Source organism: Ahaetulla prasina, chromosome 2, assembly GCF_028640845.1.
Source record: "Ahaetulla prasina isolate Xishuangbanna chromosome 2, ASM2864084v1, whole genome shotgun sequence".
In the NCBI taxonomy this organism is placed as follows: Eukaryota; Metazoa; Chordata; class Lepidosauria; order Squamata; family Colubridae; genus Ahaetulla; species Ahaetulla prasina.
The window spans coordinates 251472828-251499360 of NC_080540.1; the positions used below are offsets into that span (position 1 = coordinate 251472828).

The 26533-nt window shown below is 38.2% G+C and overlaps 1 protein-coding gene across 2 annotated transcripts in view; it reads right to left on the reverse strand.

The window, feature by feature from the left end:
* The window catches only part of KCNN2 (potassium calcium-activated channel subfamily N member 2), a 103870-nt gene that overhangs the window by 15362 nt on the left and 61975 nt on the right, over window positions 1-26533 (reverse strand). Inside the window, exons 1-2 of one of the 2 annotated variants that reach the window (XM_058166254.1) lie at window positions 21668-21712; window positions 6568-6709 (exon numbers count right to left, since the gene is read on the reverse strand). In XM_058166254.1, coding sequence (XP_058022237.1) covers window positions 6568-6709; window positions 21668-21669 — 144 coding nt within the window. In that variant the 5' untranslated portion in view covers window positions 21670-21712. Of the gene's footprint in view, window positions 1-6567; window positions 6710-21667; window positions 21713-26533 lie in introns of those variants that run through there. The other variant, XM_058166253.1, reaches the window with a different exon arrangement.

A 26533-nucleotide genomic window follows, 5' to 3' on the forward strand; every position in this document is an offset into this window, starting at 1 on the left:
TTTCAACCTAGTTGTAATACATTTAATAAAAAGAATTGAATCATACAAACTGCCTTTTTCTCCCTTGAAATCGAGACTGGGGACAGAGCAGAGAGAGATCCTTTATCACTGTTGCTTTGATCTTCCTATCCTGTTTCTGTTCAGTTTCTTTTGTCTTTTTTGATGTTTCCACTGCTTTAGGTAGCTTTAAGTCAGCTTAAATCATTTTGTCAATAATATATCTGCATGTTAGAGGTTCTTTGAGCTATGTGAGGGATTTGTTCTATAAAAGGTAAGGACTACTGCAGGAGGAAATAAATTCTCAAGATAGAAGCTTATATGATGCCTAAAAATCAGTCTGTACAAATGGACAGCATCTATCATAGGAATATTCTTAACGTCCAAGCTCAGAAGACTTCAGTTCAATCTTCAGTGTCTTTAAAGTTAAATAAAAAAGCTTATGAAATCTTACGTATTTTTTGAAGCAAATATATTTCATTTGCTCCAAGAAGCTTACAATAATATAATTGGAAACAAAGCTAAAGTTTGAAAAGAAAATACTTGTTCAATTAAAACACCAACCATTGGTTTTCATTTAACTACAGGTAGATCATGTGGATGACTAAAATAAGTAAAGTTTCTTCCAAAATAGATATAAAGGTGATATACTATATAGCGTATTTTCATAGTTCTATTTTTTCACTACCTTGCCTTGAAACACAGGATCAGACTACTGTGTCATTATATGAATGGCATGTACTTCTATAAAAAAGTAATGAACATATTTCATACATTTATTTAATTATAGGAAGGAACATGGCCTGTGTTTATAATTTTCTAGTCACTCCTGTTGGGGGGCAAGGAGTGAGAAAATATTGAAGTTGCATTAATCCTTTTAAAATTTTCTTTAATTATTCCAGATTTTCTAATAACAATGATTCTCATATGATTTATATCCCTTTTAAAGAAATATGAGCAATTTCTTCTTTTTTGGAAAAACTCATTATATTTTAGTACCAGTCTTGCTTACTTAGGTCTAAAATGTGATCACTCTTTGAAATGAAGAGCTATATAATCATAATGTTACGATAATGAAGATCTTGGTTTAAATCACTTAAATGTCACCCTAGGTTTCAATTTACAATCATTTAGCTAGCTTAGGATCCCTCAGAAACTTTAAGACTTTCCATGCTACAGTATTTTGCAAGTCAATGTTTAAAAATAATTCTTCTGGCTATTTTTGTTTCTTATGGAACCATGGACATTCTTCATAGGGCAGTAAGTGATTATATAGCTATGAAAAAAACAATAGTAAACTCTTTGGTAATATGAATCATCATGCCATCGTATATCAGACCTGTTTGAATAGACCTAATTTTTGTTCTTTAACTTTGCAGCTACTTTTAACAAAGCCTGAGCAAAGGACATCAATAAACATGCTATAACCACAAATAGGACATTTCAACACAGGATATTTTCCTGTGAGTGCCTTAGCTGAGATGATCAGAAGAGAAAAGATTCTTACTATGAACTTTAATATGCAAATCACATGCATTGTTATATTTTTGTCTACCAGGAATAATTTGGTCTTGAACGTTCTATATTAAATTATTCTATGAGTACAATAATGATCAGGATGAGTCTATCCTAAATGTGTTTGGAAAGTCTCAAACAAGAGAAACTTGAAATAGCTATTTAGGATCATCAAAGGCATCGGGTTTCATTATATGGAAATGACATTTTGTATTATCGTGACATTTAAAATATTAATAACTTAATTATATAGAAACATGTTAAATTTATTTAAGGCCACTTATTTTAGAAGCCATCCTTCTTTCCAATTAGGACTACACATGCTTTGAACATCCTTTAAAAGAAATGCTTCAGACATCATGTAAGCACAGCAGCTCTCTGCTGTTCATTAAAGTAGCCTCCTTTTTCAGGTTTTTCTATGAGTCTGGAAAAAAAGGGACCTCTGTTTTAAGAGTAACGTTCACTTTAATGAGTTAATTCCTTAAAGCAGCAATACCTTTCTTCAAGTTCATGTAGAAGCCTGACAGAAGCTGGGTTTATGATTTCTGTTGTGACCCAGGCCCAAGGAGGTAGTAGTTAACTCAGTCAGTTTAAAAACAGACTTTATTAGAACAGCTGAGAATTAACTCATTCTCAGGGTAGTCCAAACTAAATCAAAGCAAATTCTTCATAGCAAAATTCTTCAGTCTTATCAGCAACCTTGGTCTAATTAGACAAACTGCCAAAGGCTTTTCTTGGCAAAAGTTCAAAAGCAGAAGACACCGACAAGAAATAAATGCAGCAAGACAAGGCTATCAACATTGTTTTCCGGTAAAGAACCCAAATGCCGTAGTTGGTCTTTTAAGCCTTATGGGAGGAGCCAATCATCTCTTGGCCCTACTCCCGAGTCATCCTCTTTGCTTTACCTCTTGCCTTCTGGCAGCTCTTCTCATGTGTGCATTAGGAAAGGCTCCTCCTATTCCTCTGTCTCACTACTATCAGCCTCAAGAGACTCCAGAGTCCACTCTGCCTCTGATGCAGAGCCCTCATCCAGGCCTTTCCCAGCCTCCAGGACTGGCCCATATTCTTCCTTAGCCTCATCGCTGTCTGACTCCGCTGCCAGCTCTGTAGGCTGCTGGCGGACCACAACTTCCAAATAAAATTTAAATCACGAACAAACCAATGTACCTAAATCTGCACTGCCAGAAGAGTTTCTTCTATTTGTTTAGCTCTCCTAGACTGTGCATATCACAGAAAAAAATATTTTAACAAATCGTGTCTCTTTTCAGTAACTTTGCCTATGCTTTGTACAGACTCTGCTGTCTTTCATTTTCCATTATGGCAGGACTAGCTGCAATGTTAACACAGCTGTTCTTTCTTCATGAAACAAATGTCCTTTCTTATTGACATTGGGCAATTCCAAATGTCCTGCTGCACACATTTTTATCCAATTATGATAGAGCTCCAGTGAAATTAGAGTTTGATAAGTACTGTGATGTTTTAGACTGGATCTAAATCAGAAAGACTCTGGTTCAGATGACTGTTTTATGAAGCTGACAGAGATCACATTGGACAGATAACTGTGCATCAAACAAAATGCCCAGGCACCAGTTCAGCCTCTCCTGCTGTTATACAAGGTTGAATGTATAAAAATAAAAAATTGTCTATTGGCCAAGTGTCTATCTGTTTTTATTTATTTTTCTTGGGATATGGTGTTAAATTCTTGTATTGCTTAATCCCATTCTGTTTTTTATTTATCTATTTCTAAATTTTGGGAATTAAGAGGAATCAGGAGTACTCCTAAGGAGAATTTTGTTTTCCTTTATGAACACACCACTCTTCCTAAAGCAGACCTGATCCACTGCACTGTGTATGAATTAGGCGGAACTAAGTAGTTCAAAACTACTGCGAAACTGTTTCGCAGTTTCCCTGGGGACAAAATTGCAGTTTTCTAACTTATTCTCAGACCCTTTGTTTATTCCTTACAAATTTTCATTTTTGAAAATTTTTGAATTTTTTTGGTTGAACCAAGCCAAATTCAGACTTTCTAGAAGTCTGTCACTTTGACAAATTACCCATCAATAGACACATAGACATAAACAATATCTATATACTGTGCAAAAAAGACAGTCAACAAGGGAACAGAAAGACCAAAACATCTCCCAATCGGCAATCTATGAGCATTGATTAATTTCAAGATTAATATCAAACCAACAATCAAGAAGTAAACAATACTCCAATGAAGGAATTGGAAAACAAGTGAACAGTAAACAATCAAACCAAAGAACCTCCAAGACCACCCCCCATCAATACTGATATGACAAGCCACTAGAATATAAACTGAGAGCAAATCCCAGGCCTTACTACCACTGATGATGTTACGTAGTTTGGTAATGAAATGTCTGCAAGGAAACAAGCAGGCTCAGAAAGTGCCAACAACCCCTCCAAGCCTTCAATACCTGGGTCTTACCTTTGATATGATATGCTTCTGTAATTATTAATGGGACATAAACTGAACTGGAGAGTTTAAACAACTCTCCAAAAAAAACCAAAAAAAAATCCACTAATGAATATTCCCTATGCATTGTGCATTGTGCATTCCCTATGCATTCCCTATGCATTGTGATACTGATTATACCTGCCGCAAAGAAATGGAGGAAAAGGTTTACTTCAAGTTCAACAAACTATCAAAGTAGAAAAGTATGCATTGGCTGATTATGCAAAAGTTTGCCAAAAGAAGCATTATTGCAAGTTAAAAGTTGGAACTTACTGAACGTACAGAAAGCAAAACATGAGTATCAAGATTAGGTAATAAAAACATAAATAGAATGCTGGTAAGGAAAAGCATTACATGATTAATTTCCATATAAGTATAAATCTAAAGTGGTTGAAAACCTGGCAATGGCTTACAAATGGAACATTTTTTTAAAAAAGGCTTATTTTGGCTGCTCAATTAATGCATTCAAGACCAGAATTGAAAAAAAAATCATTATATGATTCAAAGTGTAAAGTGTGCAAAGAAACAGAAGAAACAGTCAGCTCATGTAAGAAGATCGCACCAACTGATTATAAACAACAAAATAGTTATTCACTGGAACATTTGTAAAAATTATAATGTGCCAGTAACAAAAAATTGGGGGGGGGGGGCGCAGAAGAATTGAAAAAGTAGTTGAGAACGAGCAAGTTAAAATATTGTGGGATTTCCAAATATAGGCTGATAAAGTCTTGGTTCATAACATACCAGATATAACTGTGGTTGAAAAGAAGAAAGTGTGGATAATTTATGTAGCAATAGTAGAATAGAAGACAAAGATTTGGAGAAGATCGTAAAGTATCAAGATCTGAAAATTGAAATTGAAAAATTATGGCAGAAACCAGTAGTGTTTATTGGCACGCTGTGCCATACCAAAACATTTTGGATGGCAGTTAGAAAATATGTGCATTGACAAAATTTCCATCTGTCATTTACAAAAAGCCACAGTGTTTGGATCTGCACATGTATTACAGATGTGCTTTACTTTACAACATTCGAGACATTTGGGAAGAACTCAATGTTTATGAAGACCAATACCAGATAAAGAACTGGCATCTACGATTTCATATTGTAGTGCATATAATAATAATATAGACTACCACTGTAACTACAACATTCCATACACACTCTTAAACAATATATGAAGATTTTGTTTTAAAATCGTTCCTGCAGGCTTAGAATATAAGAAAAACAAAGGAAAAAAAACAAAGGAAAAAATAGAAGACGATTCCCCGAAAGCTTATCAAGGGTAATCCACATTTTTTATCCATATTATCTGTCTGCCAATGACTGTTAGCAGATAGTGCAGTGATACAGAATCCTAATGAGCTGGAATAGGACTTCAGAGAAGGTTGAACACCAGGTCCAGCTTTTTGTTTCCAGATTCAATTAACTGACCCAGAACATATTAAAACTCAGGACATATTAAAATGTTGTATTCAACATCTGAACGTGGTTTGCAAGATTGCAGATACCAACCCAAAGATTATTTTCTGATAATTTGACAGCTCATGCGATGACATATCATTCTGCAACATGATTTTTGTCTTAGCTGTGAAGGAAGTTTAACTATGTTTCATTTTCTAATTGTTTTTATTCTGTCTGTGAAGGTTTTGGTTTCATTCCTACCTTTAATTCAAGTCATTTTGAGTTATGCCAGTCTGAGGAAAAGTTGAATATAAATTACAAAAATAAGGGTCCTATCCAAAGCTGCCTTTCTCCACCTCACAAGTCCAGTTTCAAGCCACAGAAATATCGCCCACTATTATATATAATGGTATTATTACAGTCACATATCCAGTCCCTTCCTTGGTTGCATTTGCCTTTGTCATTGTTACTGTGTATAGTATTTATGTATTGTATTAGTATTTAAAACACAATAATACCAGATGAATTAATACAGGGAAATTAATTGGTTATACATATTTCCCAGTGACACAAGAGCAAGCAACATAGGTGGTAGTAGCTAATATAATAAACGTAATCTTGATTCACAGAATCACCATCAATCTAGCTAATTAAATGGCCTGAATTTTTTTGAAAAATAGGAATTAAATCCCTATGTTGACCTCAGAAGACTCTTAGGATCAAAAGCCACTTGCATTAATTAGATAGCACATAACAGGTACATTTAATACCTGTTTTAGAATATTAATTCTAATACGTTTTAAATTTGCCATTTTCTCCAAGAGATTTATGTAAGAGGAAAACAAGGAAGGAGGAAAATAAGCCCATAATTTAGAATAAAATTCAAAGAGAATTAGTTGCTTGATGCAGCATAGTTTATATAGTATTGTTTATTTATAAAATGTTATATATTTTATAGCAATCTTATACCTAGCAACTCAAAAGTAATCAAAACTAGTACAATATCAGTTTACATATTAGCAAGTAATCTTTGGTCTTTTTTTTTTTACTTTAGAATCAATTGAAAGCTTTATAACCAATTTTGTGTTGATAATTTCTGTTTAAAGTCATTGCAGACATTGTAAAAATGATTCAAATTCACAAAACATATAGAAATTAAAGCTGAAATCACTCACCATTATTCCAGTAAGCAAGCAAACTCCTTTCCCACAGTAAGTATTAGGTACCATATCTCCATATCCAATGGATAGAAAAGTTATTGAAATCAACCACATTGCTCCAAGGAAGTTGCTAGTAACGTCTTGTTGATCATGATACCTAAATAAAGAAATAGGATTTTACTACAATTTCTTTAGCAGTACTTTGGGATTCAGAATCAAAGGCATTATTGTTATGTGACACAAAACCAAATTATGTACGTTGTGGCATAAACAAATAAATACACTGAGCAGTAATTTAATTGTTCCAGCTCTATATGCAGATCTGCTTCCCAAATATAACATTGTATATGGTTTGTGGTCATCAGCTTTGACTGTAATGATCTCTTGTTAGAAGAGGAAAAAATAAAATACTTTTAACAACTGTAATGATAAAGTGTGATTTCAATTGATTTGTTGACTTGATTTACAAAGTATTATTTGTAACATAGCAATCAATAAAAAAGTAGCATATTAATATTAATTATTAAGTGTGTCCTTTTGGTAACCTTGAATAATTTCAAATGCAGATGGACTAGAACAGATAATGAAGAACATCTATCTCCACATAGCGTTTATTGGTGTTAAGATATCCAACTCATATGAAACAAGTACACATAGAGATATTCATCTAAAAAGGAAATACCATATCATTATGCTTATCTATGACCATAGTAACTATTTGATTGATATATCCCATTTTAATAGCAGAATCTTTGAAGTCACCATTGAACATTGCTTGAAACAAGAACTAGTATTCTTCAGATGATTTTTCCATGTGTCTCCCTATTTAATACTATACTTTATGGCCTGATAAAAATTTAGTTTTCAGTTACACACAAAGCAATGCAAGAAACAATTCATTATGAATTAAGTAAAACATTATAGTTATATAATAAACAGATCCAAAACCAAACTTGCAAGTGAAATTTCTGATATCATAGGGAAAAATGCACTAAGGATTTCTGCAACAGATTTGTTGATCTAATCATGGTATTACTAATAATGGTATTATTGTATACAACCTGGCTTCTACTTATGTAGCAATACTTTCCCCATGTGAGAGAATGTAGTGAAGGAAGCGTCCCTGAAAATACTGCAAATGACCATTATGGAAGAGTCAAAATATAAATTAATTTAAAAAAATTAAAAATGGCCCAAATATTGCAAGATATGTTTACTAGGATTCTTAAGAGATTTCAAATTATAATGTCATTCAAAAGTTGATTAATTATATCCCATCAAATCATTGTCAAATCTAGTTACTATATCTATCTATCTATCTATCTATCTATCTATCTATCTATCTATCTATCTATCTATATATAGGTCTTTGGTTGTTCGGGTTTTCTCCCGTGTAAAATTGGAAGTGTCTTGGCGACGTTTCGACGAAGTCTCATTCGGCATCTTCAGGCTTCAGCTTCGTGCTTCTGGGAGCAATGTGTGATTGCAGCTGTTTCTTCCTTTTTAACTGCTAGTGGGTGTTTGAAGTGATTGGGTGGGAGCTTGGCTGTGCTCTGATTGGCTGGGGGTGTGTCCTGTTTGGGTGGGGGCTTGGTTGTGCTCAGATTAGTCTGAGTTGCAGGGGGATTTGAGCTGGTGAGCTGCATTGCTGTTGTTTGGCTTTGTGTTCGTGGTCGTGCTACATCTTCATAGTGGGTGTCAGTCTGCTGCATGTATGGATTGGAGGGGTTTGAAATGGCTAATGTTGCAGCTGCGGTCTGGCTTCTGGTCCTTGGTCATGCTTCATGATCAGTGTGGGTTTGGGTCTGCTTTCTGGGTGGATGTGCGGTGGTGACATCTTGTGTGGACCTCGTGTGTGTGGGTCTGGTGTCATTTCTCGTGTTAGGGACTCGTTTGTCAATAAGGGCGGGTTTCCAAATGGCTGGTAAGCGGGAGGTATCATCTCGTTTGTTCATGCTGTGTGGGCGTTTTTCTATCTCGATGGCTTCTCTGATTATTCTGTTGTTACCTCGTGAGTGTGGGTCTGGTGTCAATCCTCGTGTTAGGGACTCGTTTGTCAATAAGGACGGGTTTCCAAATGGCTGGTAAGCGGGAGGTATCATCTCGTTTGTTCATGCTGTGTGGGCGTTTTTCTATGTATGTACATACCAAAGACCTACATACAAACACCCGCGAAAACCTCAGAAAACAAATATATATATATATATATATATATATATATATATATATATATATATATATATATATATATATATATATATATATATATATATATATATATATATATATAATATACAAACATGTGTGTGTGTGTGTGTGTGTGTAGGTCTTGGCATATTTGGGTCTTCTCCCTTGTAAGGTTGAGAGTATCTTGGCGATGTTTCAACGAGGTCTCACTCATCATCTTCAGGCTGGTGCTTTCGGCTTTGTGCTTCTGTGAGCAAAGCGTGGTCGGAGCTGCCGTCTCTCTATAAATACTGGTGGGGAGGTGGGGAGTGTTGCTGTGAACGGGTTGGCTGTGTGGTTGCATCTTGATTGGTAGATGGAGTGGGTGTTTGCAGATTGGTCGGCTGTTTCGTAGCATCCTGTGTGGTCCTAGTCTTTTGTTCCTGAGCTTGATGTTGTGGCCTCTGGAGTTCTGTGATGTGATGTCTTGAGCAGATGGCTGTGATGCAGCATCCCGGTTTTTGGTTTGGCTCCGACTCCGAGGTCTTGTCATGTGTTCCTGGCATGTGTCAGCTTGCTTTGTGTGGGGATCGGAGGGGAGCGTAGCAGCCAGTGGTGCCAGCATGGTCTGGCTTCTGGATGGTGGTTGTGTTTCATCTGTGGGATGAGTTTTGGTTTGAATCTGGTGAGGATGATTGGTGGTGGCGTTGTGTATTATCCTGGGTCTGGTGTCAATTTTCGTGGCTGGGACTCATTTGTTGACTAAAGCTAGTTTCCAGATGTCTGGTAGGCGGGAGGTGTCATCCCGTTTGTTCAAGTTGTGGGGTTGTTTCTCTATTTCGATGGCTTCCATAATTATTCTCTTGTTACAGTGTTCCGTTTTGGAGATTGATTTGGTTCCTTCAGTATTCGGGTTTTCTCCCGCGTAAAATTCTTCTAGAAATACGAAGCTGTAAGCACCTAGCCTGATGATGACAAATGGGATTTCGTCAAAACGTCACTAAGACACTTCCAATTTTACGTGGGAGAAAACCCGAATAACCGAAGACCTACATACAAACACCCGCGAAAACCTCAGAAAACATATGTGTGTGTGTGTGTGTGTGTGTATATATGTGTGTGTGTGTCTTTAGTTATTCGGGTATTCTCCCGCATAAAAAGACCTACATACAAACACCCTCGAAAACCTCAGAAAACACACACACACACACACACACACACACACACATATATTTTCTCCATGACAATTTGTCCCTAACCAGATTTTTCAGCTCTCCCAAGGTGTGCTCATGAGTGCATCCACCTTGCTATTGTTATCCTCTTATTTTCTCCTTCCACTTTTCCCAGCATTTAGAATCTTCACCAGAGAGTTAGGCCTTCACATAATGTAACTAGCTATTCTATCAATTTTAAAATGTCCTTGAAAACACTATCTAGCAAATCAAGTATATCATAATGTTCCCATGGGCTGTTTTCCTTATCAGTGGTTTACATTTGATTCATAAAATGTATCGTTTATATTACATAATGTTGATATAATGGTTGACATAAAGGAGAAATCAGAAACATTGCCTTACAGAATTTGAATGCAGCTCAGCTGATCTCAATAAGTTTTAGACATTTGTTAAATTGTCTACACCCTAAATATCAAAATATAATAAAAGTAGCATCAGTAGTTATGTCCATGATCTCTTTCTTGATACCGGTCTATGATCAATCTCATCACTTGCCACTTTTTAGATGGTTGTTTTGGAGGATCTTCTATCTTTGTATGGAAACCTATCAATGTTCATTTCTGATAACTTTATGCACTGATAAAATAAGCTGCCTAAACTAAATCTGCAATAATCAGCATAACATTATAAAAGATTTGAGATAGACCTTGTTATATCATCTGCTGAGCTTTTAAAACACAATGCACAACTGTGTATATACGTATGAGTCTAACAAACTGTACACAAATATGTATAACTGTACATAAATATGTATAATTGCCACATACTAATCAGTTCAGATATATAACAGGAAAAATGACTTTTATTCATTTTTAAATTCAAATTTGGTTTAATTTTTATATTAATTCATTCTGAATTAGAAAGTCATAATTTTGCCAATTCTTAAACTTTATAGCACAGTTCTTCCAAAATAAAATATAAAAATGAGTATATTAAAGAAAACTATATGCAAAAAAATATATTAGACTAAATTACTTGCATACATTCCATGTTTTAGGAGAAATGTGAACATAAATATAAATAAATGTTAATGTCAATTGCAAAAATTGTAGTTTGACTTGGAAAACATGTTTTAAATAGTATTGTAAAATCTTTTCTGTTTTTTGTTCTGTATTCAGCCTTCAAATAAAGCAAGATGGAAAAATAGCCATTGACTCTAAATAATTTCAACTGAAGCAAGACACAGAAGTGATCAGGAATTAGTCAAATTTAATTGCTTAGATGTTATAGATCTCATTTACATGTGACCAAAATTCTTGAAAATAATGTGTATCATACTTGAAAATAAAAAGCCTGACATTTTCAACTCATATCAGCATAAAAATTAAAAGACAACTGAATTAGGAAGGAATAAAATGTTTTATCTATTTACAAAATGGGCGTTGGCTTACCTGAGACGCCCCTTCTTGGTGAGGTGGGAACGCCTGTCAGGATGGGTAATATCTCGCACCTGCTTATTAGGACCGAGTCTGCTGAATCTTCTTTTAAGCCCTGCCTCTTCCTCTCTCCTGCAGCTTTTCAGCGAGGGCGCTGTAGCAGACTGATGCATCTATCTGAAATGACAAAACAATTAGTATCCTCCCCCCACGACCAGCCAAGGCCGGAGAGTAACTTAAGGGTGGGGCTGACAGGCGTTCCCACCTCACCAAGAAGGGGCATCTCAGGTAAGCCAACGCCCATTCTCCCAGTCGGTGGGAACGCCTTTCAGGATGGGACATACCAAAGCTGTTGTCCTGTTAGGGCGGGAAGATCCTGGTTCCGTGACGGCTGGTCGGTTATGATCTGTTGCAGTACCCCCCTGCCAAATGCTGCGTCCACCGACGCATAGGCATCAATCCGGTAATGTCAGATGAAGGGGGTAGGTGAGGACCAGGTGGCCGCCCTACAAATTTCCTGGAGATACACCTGAGTGTTCCAGGCTGCAGATGTAGCAGCGCTCCTCGTAGAGTGGGCTGAGATGTGTCCTGGAATGGGAATACCTTGGAGATGGTAGGATGTGGCGATAGCTGCCCGGATCCATCGGTTAAGTGACCTGGGCGTCACCTTAGTGCCTAGTGTACTTGGCAGGAAAGAAACAAATAGAGAGTCTGACTTTCGAAATGGAGCTGTACGCTGTAGATAAATTTTGAGGGTGCGGCGCACGTCTAAGGTGTGCCACAGGTGTTCTAGTCGATGTCCCGGTGAAGGAGAAAAGTCTGGGAGGACGATTTCTTGAGTTCTATGAAATATCGAACTGACTTTGGGAGTGAATGTGGGACCCAGACGGAGCACCACCCAATTGGTATGGAAAATACAGAGTTCCCGTCTGCTGGAGAGCGCTGCAAGCTGGGATACGCGCCTAGCTGAAGTAATGGTGATGAGGAAGGAAATTTTTAATGAGAGAAAACGCAGAGAAGCCTCACGGAGAGGCTCAAAAGGAGACTTAGTTAAGGCTGTCAACACCACATTCAGACGCCATGTTGGGAAATGATGGATGGTTGGAGAACGAAGATTAGACGCCCCCCCCAGAGGAAACGACCGATGAGGGGATCCTTAGTGGCTAACGATAGTGACCTAGCCCCCATAACAGAAGATAATGCTGATATCTGCCGCCTCAGTGTGTTAGGGGAGAGGCTCTTTTTTAAACCCATCTGTAAGATTTGTAGGATATGGAACACTGATGCCTCCGTTGGGTTGACAGAGCCGAATGTGTGCCACGTGGACTCATAGATCTTGGTTGTGGATTTTCGACGGGATGCTTGCAGGGTGGTGATGACCTCCTCTGGAAGGTTGAAAGTCCTTAGGAGATGCCGCTCAATCTCCAGGCGGTTAGATGGAGCCATTGCAGATTGGGGTGTATGAGCTGTCCTTGAGTGAGACACACTCTGCTGTCCGGTATCCGCCATGATGGTGCTATTGATAGCCGGAGGAGGTCCGCATACCACGGTCTCCTGGGCCATGCTGGGGCTAACAGGATTAGTTCTGCTCAGTGTAAGATCAGCTTGGATATGACTTTCAGGATCAGAGATAACGGAGGGAAGGCGTAGAGAAGGACTGGAAGCCAAGGGCTACGTAAGGCATCTACCGCCTCGACTCCCGGGGTTGGATATCTGGCGTAAAACCTGGGAACCTGGTGATTGTCCCTGGAGGCGAACAGATCCACTGCTGGTCGAATCTGTCCATTATCTCCCGGAACAAATCGGGATGAAGGGACCACTCCACTGGGTTGATGGAGCTGCGGCTGAGAGAATCTGCCTGTACATTGGATTTCCCTGATATATAATCCGCTGTGATAGAATTTAGATATGACTCGGCCCACAGGCCAAGGTGTAATGACTCTTGCATGAGTGCTGTTGAATGAATGCCCCCTTGTTTGTTGACATGTGCCTTTGCTGTGGTATTGTCTGTTAAGACAAGAACATCCTGTCCCGCTATCAGGTGGATGAAGCTGTGGAGAGCAAGGTAAATGGCCCTGAGTTCCAGGAGATTGATGGGTAGATCACTCTCCTGTTGACCAGCATCCTTGAGCTAGATTGGACCCTACATGGGCTCCCCAACCAAAGAGGCTCGCATCTGTGGTGACGGTAATTCTGGGAGGAGCCCGGAAGCAGCTGCCCTTGGATATCATGTTGGAAGACCACCAAGCCAGAGACTCCCGAACGTCGGTAGGGATGGAGACCCTTGCCCCGGATGTGCTGCGTTGACTTTTTTGGTAGGGTAGGAGGTACCACTGCAGGAGACGGCTGTGTAGACAAGACCATGGAACGATGCCGAATGAGGAAACCATTTTACCGAGCAGTTGCAACAATTGCAACAGGGAGGATAGAGCATGGACCCTGCAGTGATGGGCCAGGTGGGAGAGACTGGCCCTGCAATCCTCCGAAAGGAATACCATGGAGGAGGAGGAATCTATGATAGCCCCTAAGTGCAGGATTCTGATGGAGGGCAAGGTGACTCTTGGCCCAATTGATGGAGAACCCATGGAGTTGAAGGGCACTGATGGTGATCTCCACGTTCTGTTTAGCGGACTGAAGCGAGCTGGATTGGATGAGGATATCATCCAATTACGCTTGCACCCTTATGGGGAAAGAGCGTACGTGTGCCAAAAGGGCTGCTAGAATTTTGGTGAAGACTCTTGGAGCCGAAGAAAGGCCAAATGGTAGAGCTCTATATTGGAAATGACGGTTTGCATAAGCAAACTGAAGGAATTTGCGATGCCCTGGCTGAATGGGAATGTGGAGGTAGGCTTCCGTTAAGTCAATGGACGTTAAGAAGTCTCCCGGTCTAATGCCTTCTAGGATGTAAGAAAGGGAATGCATTTTAAACAGGCAGTAGATGATATACCGGTTTAAGGACTTCAAATCAATTATTGCCCTCCAGCCCCCCGAGGATTTTTCTACCACGAAGAGTCGGGAATAAAATCCCAGACCCTGTTGATCTGCTGGGACTGGCTCAATGTTGCAGATGGAAAGAAGGTGCTCGATGGCAGATTCGACTAGTGCCCTGTTATGAAGATTACGGGATAATGGGCATTGTAGAAAAACTCTCGGGGGAACAGAGGAGAACTCAAGAGAGAGACCGTACCTAATTGTGGATTTGACCCATGAGTCTGAGGTTATTTGATCCCAGTAGTCCGCAAAATGGGCCAGACGTGCGCCAACTGGGAGAGAAGTATGCTTATTTTTTACGTCTGAAGGGACGTCCCCTCCCTCCCCAGTAACCTTTACGGGCAGGGAATCTGGAGCCTTGTCTGACCTGGAAATCGGAAGATTGTCGGCCTCTGGTTGCTTGAAATCTCTGGGAATGTTGTCCATAGAATGCATCCATGGTCCAAAAGGACTGGTGTCGGCCATAAGGTAGAGGACGGGATTCACTCCTTCTGGAAGCTGATGGCAAAATTTTTCTCTTGTCCCTGGTTTCCACTAGGAGCGGTTCCAAGGGCGCTCCGAACAATTTGTCCCCTGAGTATGGTGCTGCTGCCAAGCGCCACGTATTCTGGGCGTCAGCCTGCCAGTTGCGGAGCCAGAGAAGGCATCTGGAGGCAACAGTTGTACCTATGGCTCTGGCCACGAACCGGGTGGCATTCAGGGTGGCATCTGCAGAATATTCTAATGAAGCCCTAATTTTATTACGATCCTGATGTGACCGAACATTAGAGGCAGGGATCCTTTCTTGTAATGTTTTCGCCACAACAGCAAAAAAAAGGAAGCACATGTGGCTGATTTAACAGCCCACGCCGCCGCTTGGTGATCTTTAATGAGAAGTTTTTCAGCCCGTTTGTCCTCAGGGCGTAATGTTTCATCTGAGGGTCCTGTAATAGGAGCGGAAGAAACTAACGCTACGATGGGAGGATCTACTGAAGGAACCTGTAAGAGCGTTTCGAGATTGGCAGCAACGTTGTAAAGGCGTTTGTCCATACCATTAGGGTTGGGGCCAGCCCCTGGAAGGGCCCATTGACGTTGTACTACGTCCTCAAATAACTTGGGAGCAGGAACCGTTTCAGTTTCTACTGAAGGTTCCAGAAAAAGAGCATTGGTAGGATTCTCCTCAGCCTGAGATCCTGGAATGGGACGAACTACTCCCATTCTGGTGGAGTTTTGGGCCTTAAAGAGGAGTGAGCGAAATAAATGAGGCTTGAATAAGCCTATAAAAGACGGCTGGTCAGGTTCCAATCCCTCATCATCAGATAATGATAATTCTCTATTCACTTCTTCATCAGAAAAGGAGCCCTGACCCTCCAGCTCCAATTCCTGATAATGGCTAGCCTCCCTCAAGTCAGCTGAAGCCTGGCTCTGAACCATTCTGGAGGAATGCTCTCCAAGAGCTGGTGAGGAGTTGGGCTGCATACATTGGGCAAAGCCGTGTTTAATGGCATCTGATATCATCTGGCCCAAGGCTTCAGGTAATTGAAATCCTGATGTGGTAAAAGGAGATGATCCCTGGGGGGGGGCTAGAGCTGAGTGCAGGTCAGGGAGAGGTTGAAATAAGGGCCCCAGACTGGCTGGAGATTGTTGATTTGAAGTTGCCGAACGGTCAGGAGACCAGGCTGAAGAACCCCCATGGTTGGAGGAAGTCCTGATAGGGCTGTGACTCCTGGAAAGGAGAGCAGGAGGCTCAGATAGGGCCAGAGGGCTAGGGCCCGTGTTTCCAGTTTGGAGTTGAGCTTTATTAATAGCTCTTTCCAGGGCCTTGTGCCTGCGTTCTTCTGCCCTGGCTGCCCTGGAGGACTTAGTCTTAGCAGGCTTGGAGTGGGAGCTGACCTCCCTGTGGGAGGAGGAGGATCCTTCCCCTGGGTCAGAAGCATGCCTGCTGTGGTCTCTGGGAGCCGTAGGGGCTTTATGCGATGCGTCCACCATTTTATAATCCGGACCTCAAAATGGCCGATAAGCCTGCCAAAAATTATGCCCAGGGTGGGGGGGGGAAGCCTGTACTCACAGCTTTCCAATCAGTCTGCCAAAAAACGACTCCGTTTGGCAAATCCTCTCCGCTCCGTTGTTGGATCGCTCGCCCTCCGGCTCAATCGCGATCAGAAATGGCGCGGAATTGGCTTCACGCTCAAAGGGAGGCAGAGCCCAGTCTTGGGTTGCCTCCAAATGGCCTTCCCTAAAGAGGTAGAAACGGGCCGTAAGGGGATTGCTCCCTTTCCCCACGGGGTCTGCCGCCCGGCAGACCCTTGCCGCACTGCGCAGCCTTCGGCGGTATCGGGCAAAACGCCCCTCTCGCCGGCTCTCGACTCCTTGGTGGGACGGAGGAGAAAAGATAAATAAATAGAAGAGAAAGAGACTAGCAGTAGGTAATAGAAGGGAAAAACTGAGAGAGAACACAGATAGACACTTCTGGTCCCTTGCAAAACTGAGTCGAAAAGCTGGAGGAGAGAGGAAGAGGCGGGGCTTAAAAGAAGATTCAGCAGACTCGGTCCTAATTAGCAGGCACGAGATATTACCCATCCTGACAGTCGTTCCCACCGACTGGGAGAATAAAATATATAATGAATAATGTTTCCAATAACATAATGCTTGAACATTTGGCTAGTGAATGCATTATATTTTCAGTTTATAGCAATTATCTTAAAAACAATCAATGTCTTCAGAGACAATAAATTAAGATACAATAGTTACATTACCTAAATTAACTTTACCTTTTAATAAAAAGCCCATAGTTTATCTTATTTTTAATTGGATTTAAAGAATAGTAAGAATAGAACTCCTGGCAGTTGACAACACTATATCAAACCAATAGTTCTTTTTCTGAGACTACATTATGTGAGAAACAGAATATAAAATGACTGCTTATGAATAATTTTAAAATAAACTAGCCTTTAAAAAACAAATTCTGACACAGTATGAAATACATTAGCATTCTATTTTTTAAAAAAATTAGCCACAATGGTGTACTTATTTCTTTCCAGAGTTTTGCATTGGTTTAGTCATGGTTAGAAATAGATGAATGTTTGGTCAGATAACTGCTTTAAGCTAAGAGAGCTTTATGAAATAGTGTGATAGTCTATGTTTTTTAAAATAGTAGCCTTTCCATTCCATTTTTACCTTGAGAACGGCAAAAACCAATTAATCTAATCCACCCAGTCATGTTCAAGGTGAATCCTGTATTAGTGATCCAAAGCTACCAGCCCTCCGATATGTTTATTTGCCTGAAATGTAGTTATAGATTTCCCATGAATATTCATCTTTATGGAAATAATAATAGTGTATTCTAGTAGGTGAACTGATTACAAAAATGTAATCAAGTAAACATGTAAGCAAAACTACCCAAGTTTACTCTTGCTCAGCCTTAAACCAAATGATAATTTTATTTAAGGGAAATAGATGAATTACTCAGTCTTAAAGTAAGGTAAAAGAAAGAACAGGCTTTGTTTCCAAATAATGTCAGCTGGTTTGATAGGTTAAAAACAATACAATTCTTGTATTGCAATTTTTTTTCTGAGGCAAACCAAGATTAATCAGAAACTAGGTCAGACTGGAAAAATCTCAATATATGGGGGGAAAAAATAAAACACGGATAGAAACTGAAATTGACATGTTTATCCATCTCTCCCAGACAATGTCTGTGTATTAGGTCACAGCACTAGCAGCAGGTTAATTTGTACCTTTTCCCTTAAAACAGAAAGAAAAAAGATTAACAGAATTTTAACCTTTTGATAGCTTCCCCTATGATGAGTTGTCCAATATTATAGGTTTGCTTTAATATAAAACATAACATACATTTGAAGGAACTGAACAAAAAGACATTGTTGGGTCTTTTTAATAGGAATGTTTTGAACCAGTCTTTCTCACTAACTTTCTCACACATATTGTGAAGCTTTCTCCTGCTCTATTCCCTCTGTGATAAAAAGATATACCCTTATGTTTACTGTTTCGTCTTCAAACATTGTCGACCAACAAGGGCACAGAGCAAACCTTGCTCACAATCAAGCAATTTCCTCATTTTCCATTGTACTTTACCCAGCTCTTTCTGCTCCATTTTCTGTACACGGTTGTTTTGGCTCCAGGGGAAAAAATAACTCATTAACTATTTTTCCTCTATTATCATCCAGGAAGCACTTCCATCTGTGAAAAGTCAACAGATGTGGAATTTTGAGAGCAACGGTTTTTCTGGATATTTGTAAATGAAGAAGACAAGAAGCTAAGTTCTCTATATTGGGATTCCACCCACCATCTCATGTGCTCAGTCAGAGAATGAAATCCTGGCTCAGCATTTGAGTTTGGACTTTTTCTTTTCTTTTCTTTTCCTTTTTTCTTTTAATTATTCCTTACATATTCTTTTTGTCCTTTACTATGTTTTGCTTAGATCCATTTGTTTTATCATCATACCTCTCCCTATGAGGAAGTGAAGCGGAGATGGTTGTCTCCACTTAGGAAAAATAACTGTAGCCAAGCAGAAATTCTCCCCAGCCCACATCCCCAAGGCTCAGCACAGTTCATGCTTTCCCTCAAAAGGCTGGAAAAGCTTACAGCCCCAGAGAGATGGCTTACAGCCCAACCTGAGAGATGCATTCACTCACTCACTCATTTATTTACAAGCATCCATGTCAGAAAAACAGCAATGACGTTGAGGCAGCACCTCATCCCAGCTAGAATTTTTGGAAGTAATCAAAGATTGTATACCTCTTTACAGACATTGAGACTTTTGTTTTGCCTAATTATTTTAAAAGACTGAACATAAAGGACTAAGTTTTAAAGATGTATTTATGTGGCAACATAATTTGTAGTGGCCTAGAAGGTAGGTATTAACAGAGCAACAAATTGTTGATGCGGAAGGTGTGTTGTGCAATACAGAATTGTATATAGATCTACTACGTTGTGGTGTGTCCAGTCCTTGAAAAACAAAGAACCATCATGTTCTGTCATCTCAGAATTTTTCCTTTCAAAAGTGTTCTTCGTATCCAGGGAAACATCTTTCTTTTTCCGAGCAATTTATTCTGGCTCTTTTTTCCCCAGTCACTGGCTACCCATACTTTGTCCGTCCAGCCTCCTTGGTGTCTACTTCCTTTCCATTCCACATAAGTATTCCTGTTGCCAATTCCACCCTCCCACACAGATGCTAGTTACATCACTCCACTATTGTTATATCCTTTGTATTAGAATTATTGCATGCCTCTATCCTACCAATGTTTTTCCATCACAATCTGTAATAAATTAACCTTGCTTAGACAACTGTGTGGGATGGCACTTTTCAGAAGAACACAGTGCTCTAAAATATTTCTATATACGTCAGGATTGCATGTAGAGAGTAAAGATGACCTTGAAGGAGATATGCAGGATCTGTTGCTAAGAAAAAGGAGATGAAGCATTTTTAAAGTCCAGATTGAGAGAACATTCAGAAATGGCTCACGCGGATGCCTCTCTAGCTCATTGAACTATGAAGAAGAGGCTTCATAGCTTTCAAGATTCTTTTATTATAGCCAATCGCAATAAAAGTAGTTTTAGCCTTTCTCTGGAGTTGATTCCTTCATCTGGTCTGTTAGTGGGGCTAACATTACATAATCAGAAATGAACATATCTATGCAAATGGGGAACAATTTAAGGTATGTTATGAAGGATATCTTCAATCCATACATGATCCTAGCATCCAGAAGAAGCATCTCCTTTCCCTTGGCAGTTTCCAGAACCATCTCTGACAGTGCTCCAGAAGATTTCCAACTATTTAGAGCAGTTATTGAGGGAACACAGTAAATTGCTAGAATAAAGGAGAACCAACAAAACTTGACTTTCTCTTTTTTCCCATTGGAAACATTCCATGAAAGGAATTTTATTCTATTATTTTTGTTCCCAATAGCTTTGGTGACAAAGTGATCTATCCTTCTTTAATAGTCATAAGAACTGACCATTATAGGAAGACAATTGCTATAGTTTTGCCTTGAGAGCTGTTTCACATCATCTTGATACCAATATGATTTTTTTTAAAAAGGAATTAAACTGTATATCTCAGTTGAATCTGCTATTTCTTACAGAGGGTTGCTTCTTTCAGTTTAGCCTGCTCAACACTGGCAATAACACTCAGAAAGACGGTCAGAAAAAAAAATTTATGCCTTCTTTTTTAAAAGCTTCCTCAAACATTACTGATCTGAGCAAACCATAGTCTGTCAAACACTATACACTTAGACTAATAATAGCAAAAACTGTCTCTGACTAAATCTGCAACTTGTCATTTTGACACTAAATGGAGTAACTACCTATTAGTTGTCTCTGAACATATTAAATCTTCTATCTTTTCATCACCATTTAAAATAAATAGCATAAAAGGGCTCCTCCCCTTTTTTTCTTTTTCATCAATGCATCAATCTTTCCATATGGATTTTCCTGATGAAAAGGAAAGAAAAAAGAATCCTAATTCCATTGTTAAAGTATAACTAATGTTAATTATTGCCAGAACAAAATCCTACTGACTGTGAAACTATAAAATGTCTCTTGAACTGGTTGTCATACTGAATGGCAAAGTGGTTTTTGCATAGATGAGAGCCACTGCTTTGCCTTCTGTACATCTAATATCACATGAAATACTCAGACTCCAGGCTCATCAAAAAGTATAGCCCTGGACTGCATCTACAGGATTGCCATCTGTATTTCTAATGCAGGAACTGTATTTTTGAGATTCTAGGGTCGGGTTGTTGTTTTCTGAGAACTTAACAAGAGATGACATAAGTCTAATATGTTTTTATGGCATTGACAATGTTTATTAAATGGGTTTCCATGTACTTGGAAAAGTGTAAATATTGGTGAATGAATTTCACTAGCATAACATGAGTCAGCAATAATAGGAAAATAATAGAAAGATATAATCTCGTAGGCTTCAAATACTATATTGGACACAGGTGCTCCACATAGGTGACCAATAAAAGCAAAGAAACATTTTATACCATTGCACCTTTGCCTTTTGATCAGGGTTTGTGAGATATTTTTTGTAAAACTCACAGCTTCCATAGCTTGAAAATACCCAGCCAACTCATGATGTTTCCATCAACAAATATTCCCCTTCGACCTCCTGACCTGCTCTTGCTACAGCCTCCTCAAAAGATCTGCAGCGACTCAGCCTATCACCCCCTCACTCACTTACCTGTTCCCTAAACTGCAGGTATTTTTGCTAGGATGTGAATTTTTTAAAAAGTTAATTTTTTTTAAAGTCAGATTTTTTTTGCATTATGCTATTTTGAACAAACCCACAAATAATGAAATAAAATATAAAATAAAAATAAATTAATTAGATAGTTAAATAATTACATGAAAACTTAAACAGCTACATAGGTTGTAACCTTGTCCATTTGGAGTATGGTCCTTAACATGCTGTGCATAGCCCAGTTTGGCTTTCAAGTGAGTAAGTCTTTTATCGCCAGTTACTGGTCCCTGTGACTTTCATGGCCTCTCAACTGTGAAAAAAAGAGAATGTGAATATTTATCTGTGAATAACATGGGTTATTGGTAACCCATAAGAAGCATCTGGGCCCCATATAGTATTTAAATTTATGAGATTATATCTTCTAATTATCTCTGACTCATGCTTTGCTAAGTGAAATTTATTCACCAATATTTACACATTTCCAAGTACTCATTCACTAAAAACATCATCAGTGACATAAAAAGATGTTAGAGTTTTCAATAGTTCAAAAATGTACTTTTCTTTTCTTTTACACTGCCAATATGAGTAAGCCATGGATTGGCACATAACACATAGCTTCCTTTGAGAGAAATAATTAAAAATAAGGAATCAGCACTGATGACCATCAATTTCTCCCAACCATTGTCATTCTAATAATTTTTTAAAAATGTAATGGACAACAAATGACAGCTAAAATTACACTGCAGAACTGCAGTAAATGTACAGTACTCATTTTGAGACATGCTTTGTACAAACCAGAAATTGGACATAGGTAGAGAAATGGGTCAATATCTCTACACATACACCAAAACTGTTCATAGAAGACAGTGAGTTGGACAAATTGGTGCTGTTTATCCTAAGATGAAAGAAAAAGACAACTGTGGATACTTCTAAATATGATTTACAAGACTCAGCTGGAGTTGGACGACATCCAAATTGAGTAAAATAAATAAAATGGAATAAATAATAAATAATGTAACTTCTGTCTTCTTTTCTGTTCTCAATTAGCATGGGTAAATAAGTTTCTTTTTTGCCTGTGCCTGCCAGTGAGTTTCGTACACCAATTACATCCAATTATTTCATCTGTCTTGCTATGTTTTCTGCCACCCACATGGGTTAGATTTATTGATTGGGTGACAGTTTCCTCTGCAAATTTATGTATACATGCTGTAATAAGAACTGATATAGTGCATTAATCAACTATGTCCATCATGGGCAAAACCTTTCAGATTTTTAATACTACTGGTCGGCAAAAAAAGAAACAAGAACCAAGTTAATCTATTAGTTTAGATTTTTAATTGTACTTCCAATTAAGCCAATTTTGGATTTTTTAATTGAGTAAAACATAAGAAATTAATAAATTGCTTTAGTTGGCACAGACAGATATAAACACCATCCTATTACTGTTATATATATATAAAAGTCAAAATGGCTGAATTGACTATGATTAGAACAAGTGCTAATCAATTCAAGTAATGTGTTTTAAGTAATGTTTTTATAATCTTGCTCAAAACAACAGAAATCCAGAAACTAGTTCAAGTGACTCAATCACCAGTTATCAATGATCATCGAGTTACATTTAAGTTTTACCTCTGAAGGTAAAGTTTTCTTTGTCAAGCTCAATTTCTGAAAACTTTGTTGTTGTTTTAAAAAAATCATATAATTTCCTTGGCTGCAATATAGAAATTAATGATTTGCCCCTGCCGTCTTCCAAGATTTTTATTTTACTTTCATCTATCCTACTGCCATAGGAAGATAGTTAAACCTTCATCGGTGATCCATCTTCCTGGAAATATAAAATCCAGAATATAAAAATTCATTATTCAGCCAGGTAAACACATAAGGAAAGTTTATGTGGTCTATAAATCCACAGCAAAAGAACCCTTATTTGATAACCTCAGCAGGAATCAGATTTAACCCACAAAAGAAGTGCAAATTTTATACCAGACAAATAGAAATAATACATAAAGAGAAAAGCTGGATGGTTCCCACTGCTGCCATCTTTCTAGACACATTCAATATAATTTCTAAATATGCATGCATGTTTTATTCAAAAGTTATGCAGAATGAATAAAAAAGTATTTTCCCTATGCACTGCCAGAGTATTCACAAATAATGTCTTCACAGTGTGGAAGATTACCAAGTGGAAGTGCCAATACCAAGATCAGACTTAGCTCCTAGTAATGGTAATTGCCACAGCAGTAACTCAGTTCAGACCCTCAATTCTAAAGTAGCAAATAGCAAAAAACATGGCAAAGAACAGAGAGAGCAAAACATTTTGGTCATGAAAATACTGCATTCTGAAACTGATCGAACCAGCTGCTGAAGAAACCCATTTTTATTGAAAAACATGCCTAAATGCCTTTTAAGCATGAATTGTAATCAGAGACAATTGCTTTTTTATCCATTCCAAGTGAAACTGCATAACTTCCATTTCTCACAGAAAGCCGTTGCTGCTATATGAGTTGCATTTTACAATTAAGCACTAAAGCCTTTATAAAAAAAAATTATGGAGTTATTTAGAAGAATATTATAAGAAATTGTATCTGGGTTGTTGCATGAGTACCCCTTTATTTTGAAAAACATCCACATGTTATTTCTTTGTTTGCTTTAGTAAAGTTTATTACTAATTAATATTAAAAAACATTAGAATAATCAGAGGAGTGTTGCTGAATATTTTGCTAGACAAACCTGGAACTGAACAATAGTTGCAACCAAGAATCTTAAAAATGTGGTGGACCAAATTGAACAAACATTTGGTGTTTTTTTTTTACTCTTGGTAAAAAAAAAATCCCAGTATTCAAAATCAGCAAAATTAAGGGAAATATACATTCACTGTACCTACATTCCACTGTTTATTATATTATAGTAGCAACTCATGGTCTCCTGTTGTTTATACAAAGATGGTTTTATATTCGATCTCTTTATGACAAACTGATCTCCAGAGGAACTTATGATAAAGGCAGCTTTTGTATCCCAGGATCCAGTAGGCTCCATCAATATTGCTGGAGCCTACTGGATACAAAATACGACTTCTGTAACAGAATCATCAGTGCTTGGAATACTTTACCTGACTCTGTGGTCTCTTCCCATAATCCTAAAAGCTTTAACAGAAAACTCTCTACCATTGACCTCACCCCATTCCTAAGAGGACCATAAGGGGCGTGCATAAATGCACAAATGTGCCTACCGTTCCTGTCCTATTGTTTTTCTTTTCTTCTTCCTATATACATATATGCTTATACCTCCTTATATTTACTCATATATGTGTTTATATATTATATAATCTTTTTTTATGATACCTACATATATTGTTATGACAAAATAAATAAATAAATAAATAAAATAAAATAAATATTAATCCACCATGCAGGGCAGTTATGAGTTATAAACTGCAATTTTACATTTCTTCAGATGTGATACAATTATTTTAGAGTATACAATTCTTGGCTGTTTGGGAAAGTGAGTGAAATAATAGGATGACTTTGCTCCATTTAAAATTTGCACTGTAAAATAGTATTCCAATTTGTGGCTAATGCTACTTTAGAATTCTTGCTCAATGAGAGACTGAAGCTATTTATTTGTTTGTTTGTTTGTTTGTCAAACACAACAGTGTATATATAAGTATAAGCATGAAATAACCATACGAATTGGATACAATCAAAGGGAACATTAGGACAGGAACGGTAGACATGCTGGTGCTCTTATGCACGCCCCTTACAGACCTCTTAGGAATGGGGTGAGGAATGGGGTATAGTAGATAGTCTTTGGTTAAAGCTTTTGGGATTTTGGGAAGAGACCACAGAGTCAGGTAGTGCATTCCAGACATTACTGAAGTCATATTTCTACAATCAAGATTGGAGCAGTTCACATTAAGTTTAAATCTATTGTGTGCTCGTGTATTGTTGCGATTGAAGCTGAAGTAGTCTTCGACAGGAAGGGCATTGTAGCAGATGATTTTATGAGTTATACTCAGGTCATGCCGAAGGCGACGGAGTTCTAAATTTTCTAAACCCAGGATTTCAAGTCTGGTGGCATAAGGTATTTTGTTGTGATCAGAGGAGTGGAGAACTCTTCTTGTGAAATATTTCTGGACACGCTCAATTGTAATAATGTCTGAAATGAGGTGTGGGTTCTGTATTCGAGAATTGGTCTAGCAAATGTTTTATATGCTCTGGTTAGTAGTGTAATCTTTCTGAAGAAGAAGCTACGCAAGATTAAGTTTACAACTCTTAAAGCCTTTTTAGCGATGTAGTTGCAGTGTGCTTTGCCACTTAGATCGTTTGATATGAAAACTCAAAGCTCTTTGATGGGGTGAGGGTCATCTACAAGGTAATGTCCATCAAGCTTGTATTTAGTGTTCTGATTCTTTTTTCCAATGTGTAAGACAGAGCATTTGTTGGTTGAGATTTGGAGTTGCCAAATTTTTGACCATTCCGATACAAAGTCAAGGTCTTTTTGAAGGGTAACCGCATTATTGGTAGTGTTAAGTAATTTAACATCATCGGCAAAGAGAACACAATTACTTATAATATGGTCACAGAGGTTGTTAATGAATAATATGAAGAGTATTGGTCCTAGAACACTGCCTTGGGGGACACCCCATTCCTATTTACAGGGGTGGGATTTGATATGGCATTTCCTATCTTGACCACTTGTCTGTTTGACAGGAACGCTGTTATCCAATTATGGAGGGGTCAGGAGATGCCGTAGGATTTTAGTTTTAGAAGACGTTTGTCATGTACCACTGAGTCAAAAGATTTACAGAAGTCTATGTAAATTGCATCTATTGCTTTGCCCTGATCAAGATTTGTAGTCCATATGTTTTTGCAGTGAAGAAGTTTAAATTACAGGATAAGTTTTTTCTGAAACCAAATTGTTTATTAGAGAGTAGGTTGTTTCTTTCAAGTGGAGGGTGATGGATTAGTTGATGATTGATTCCATTACTTTGCAGGTGATGCAGCATAAAGAAATTGGTCTGTAATTTTCAA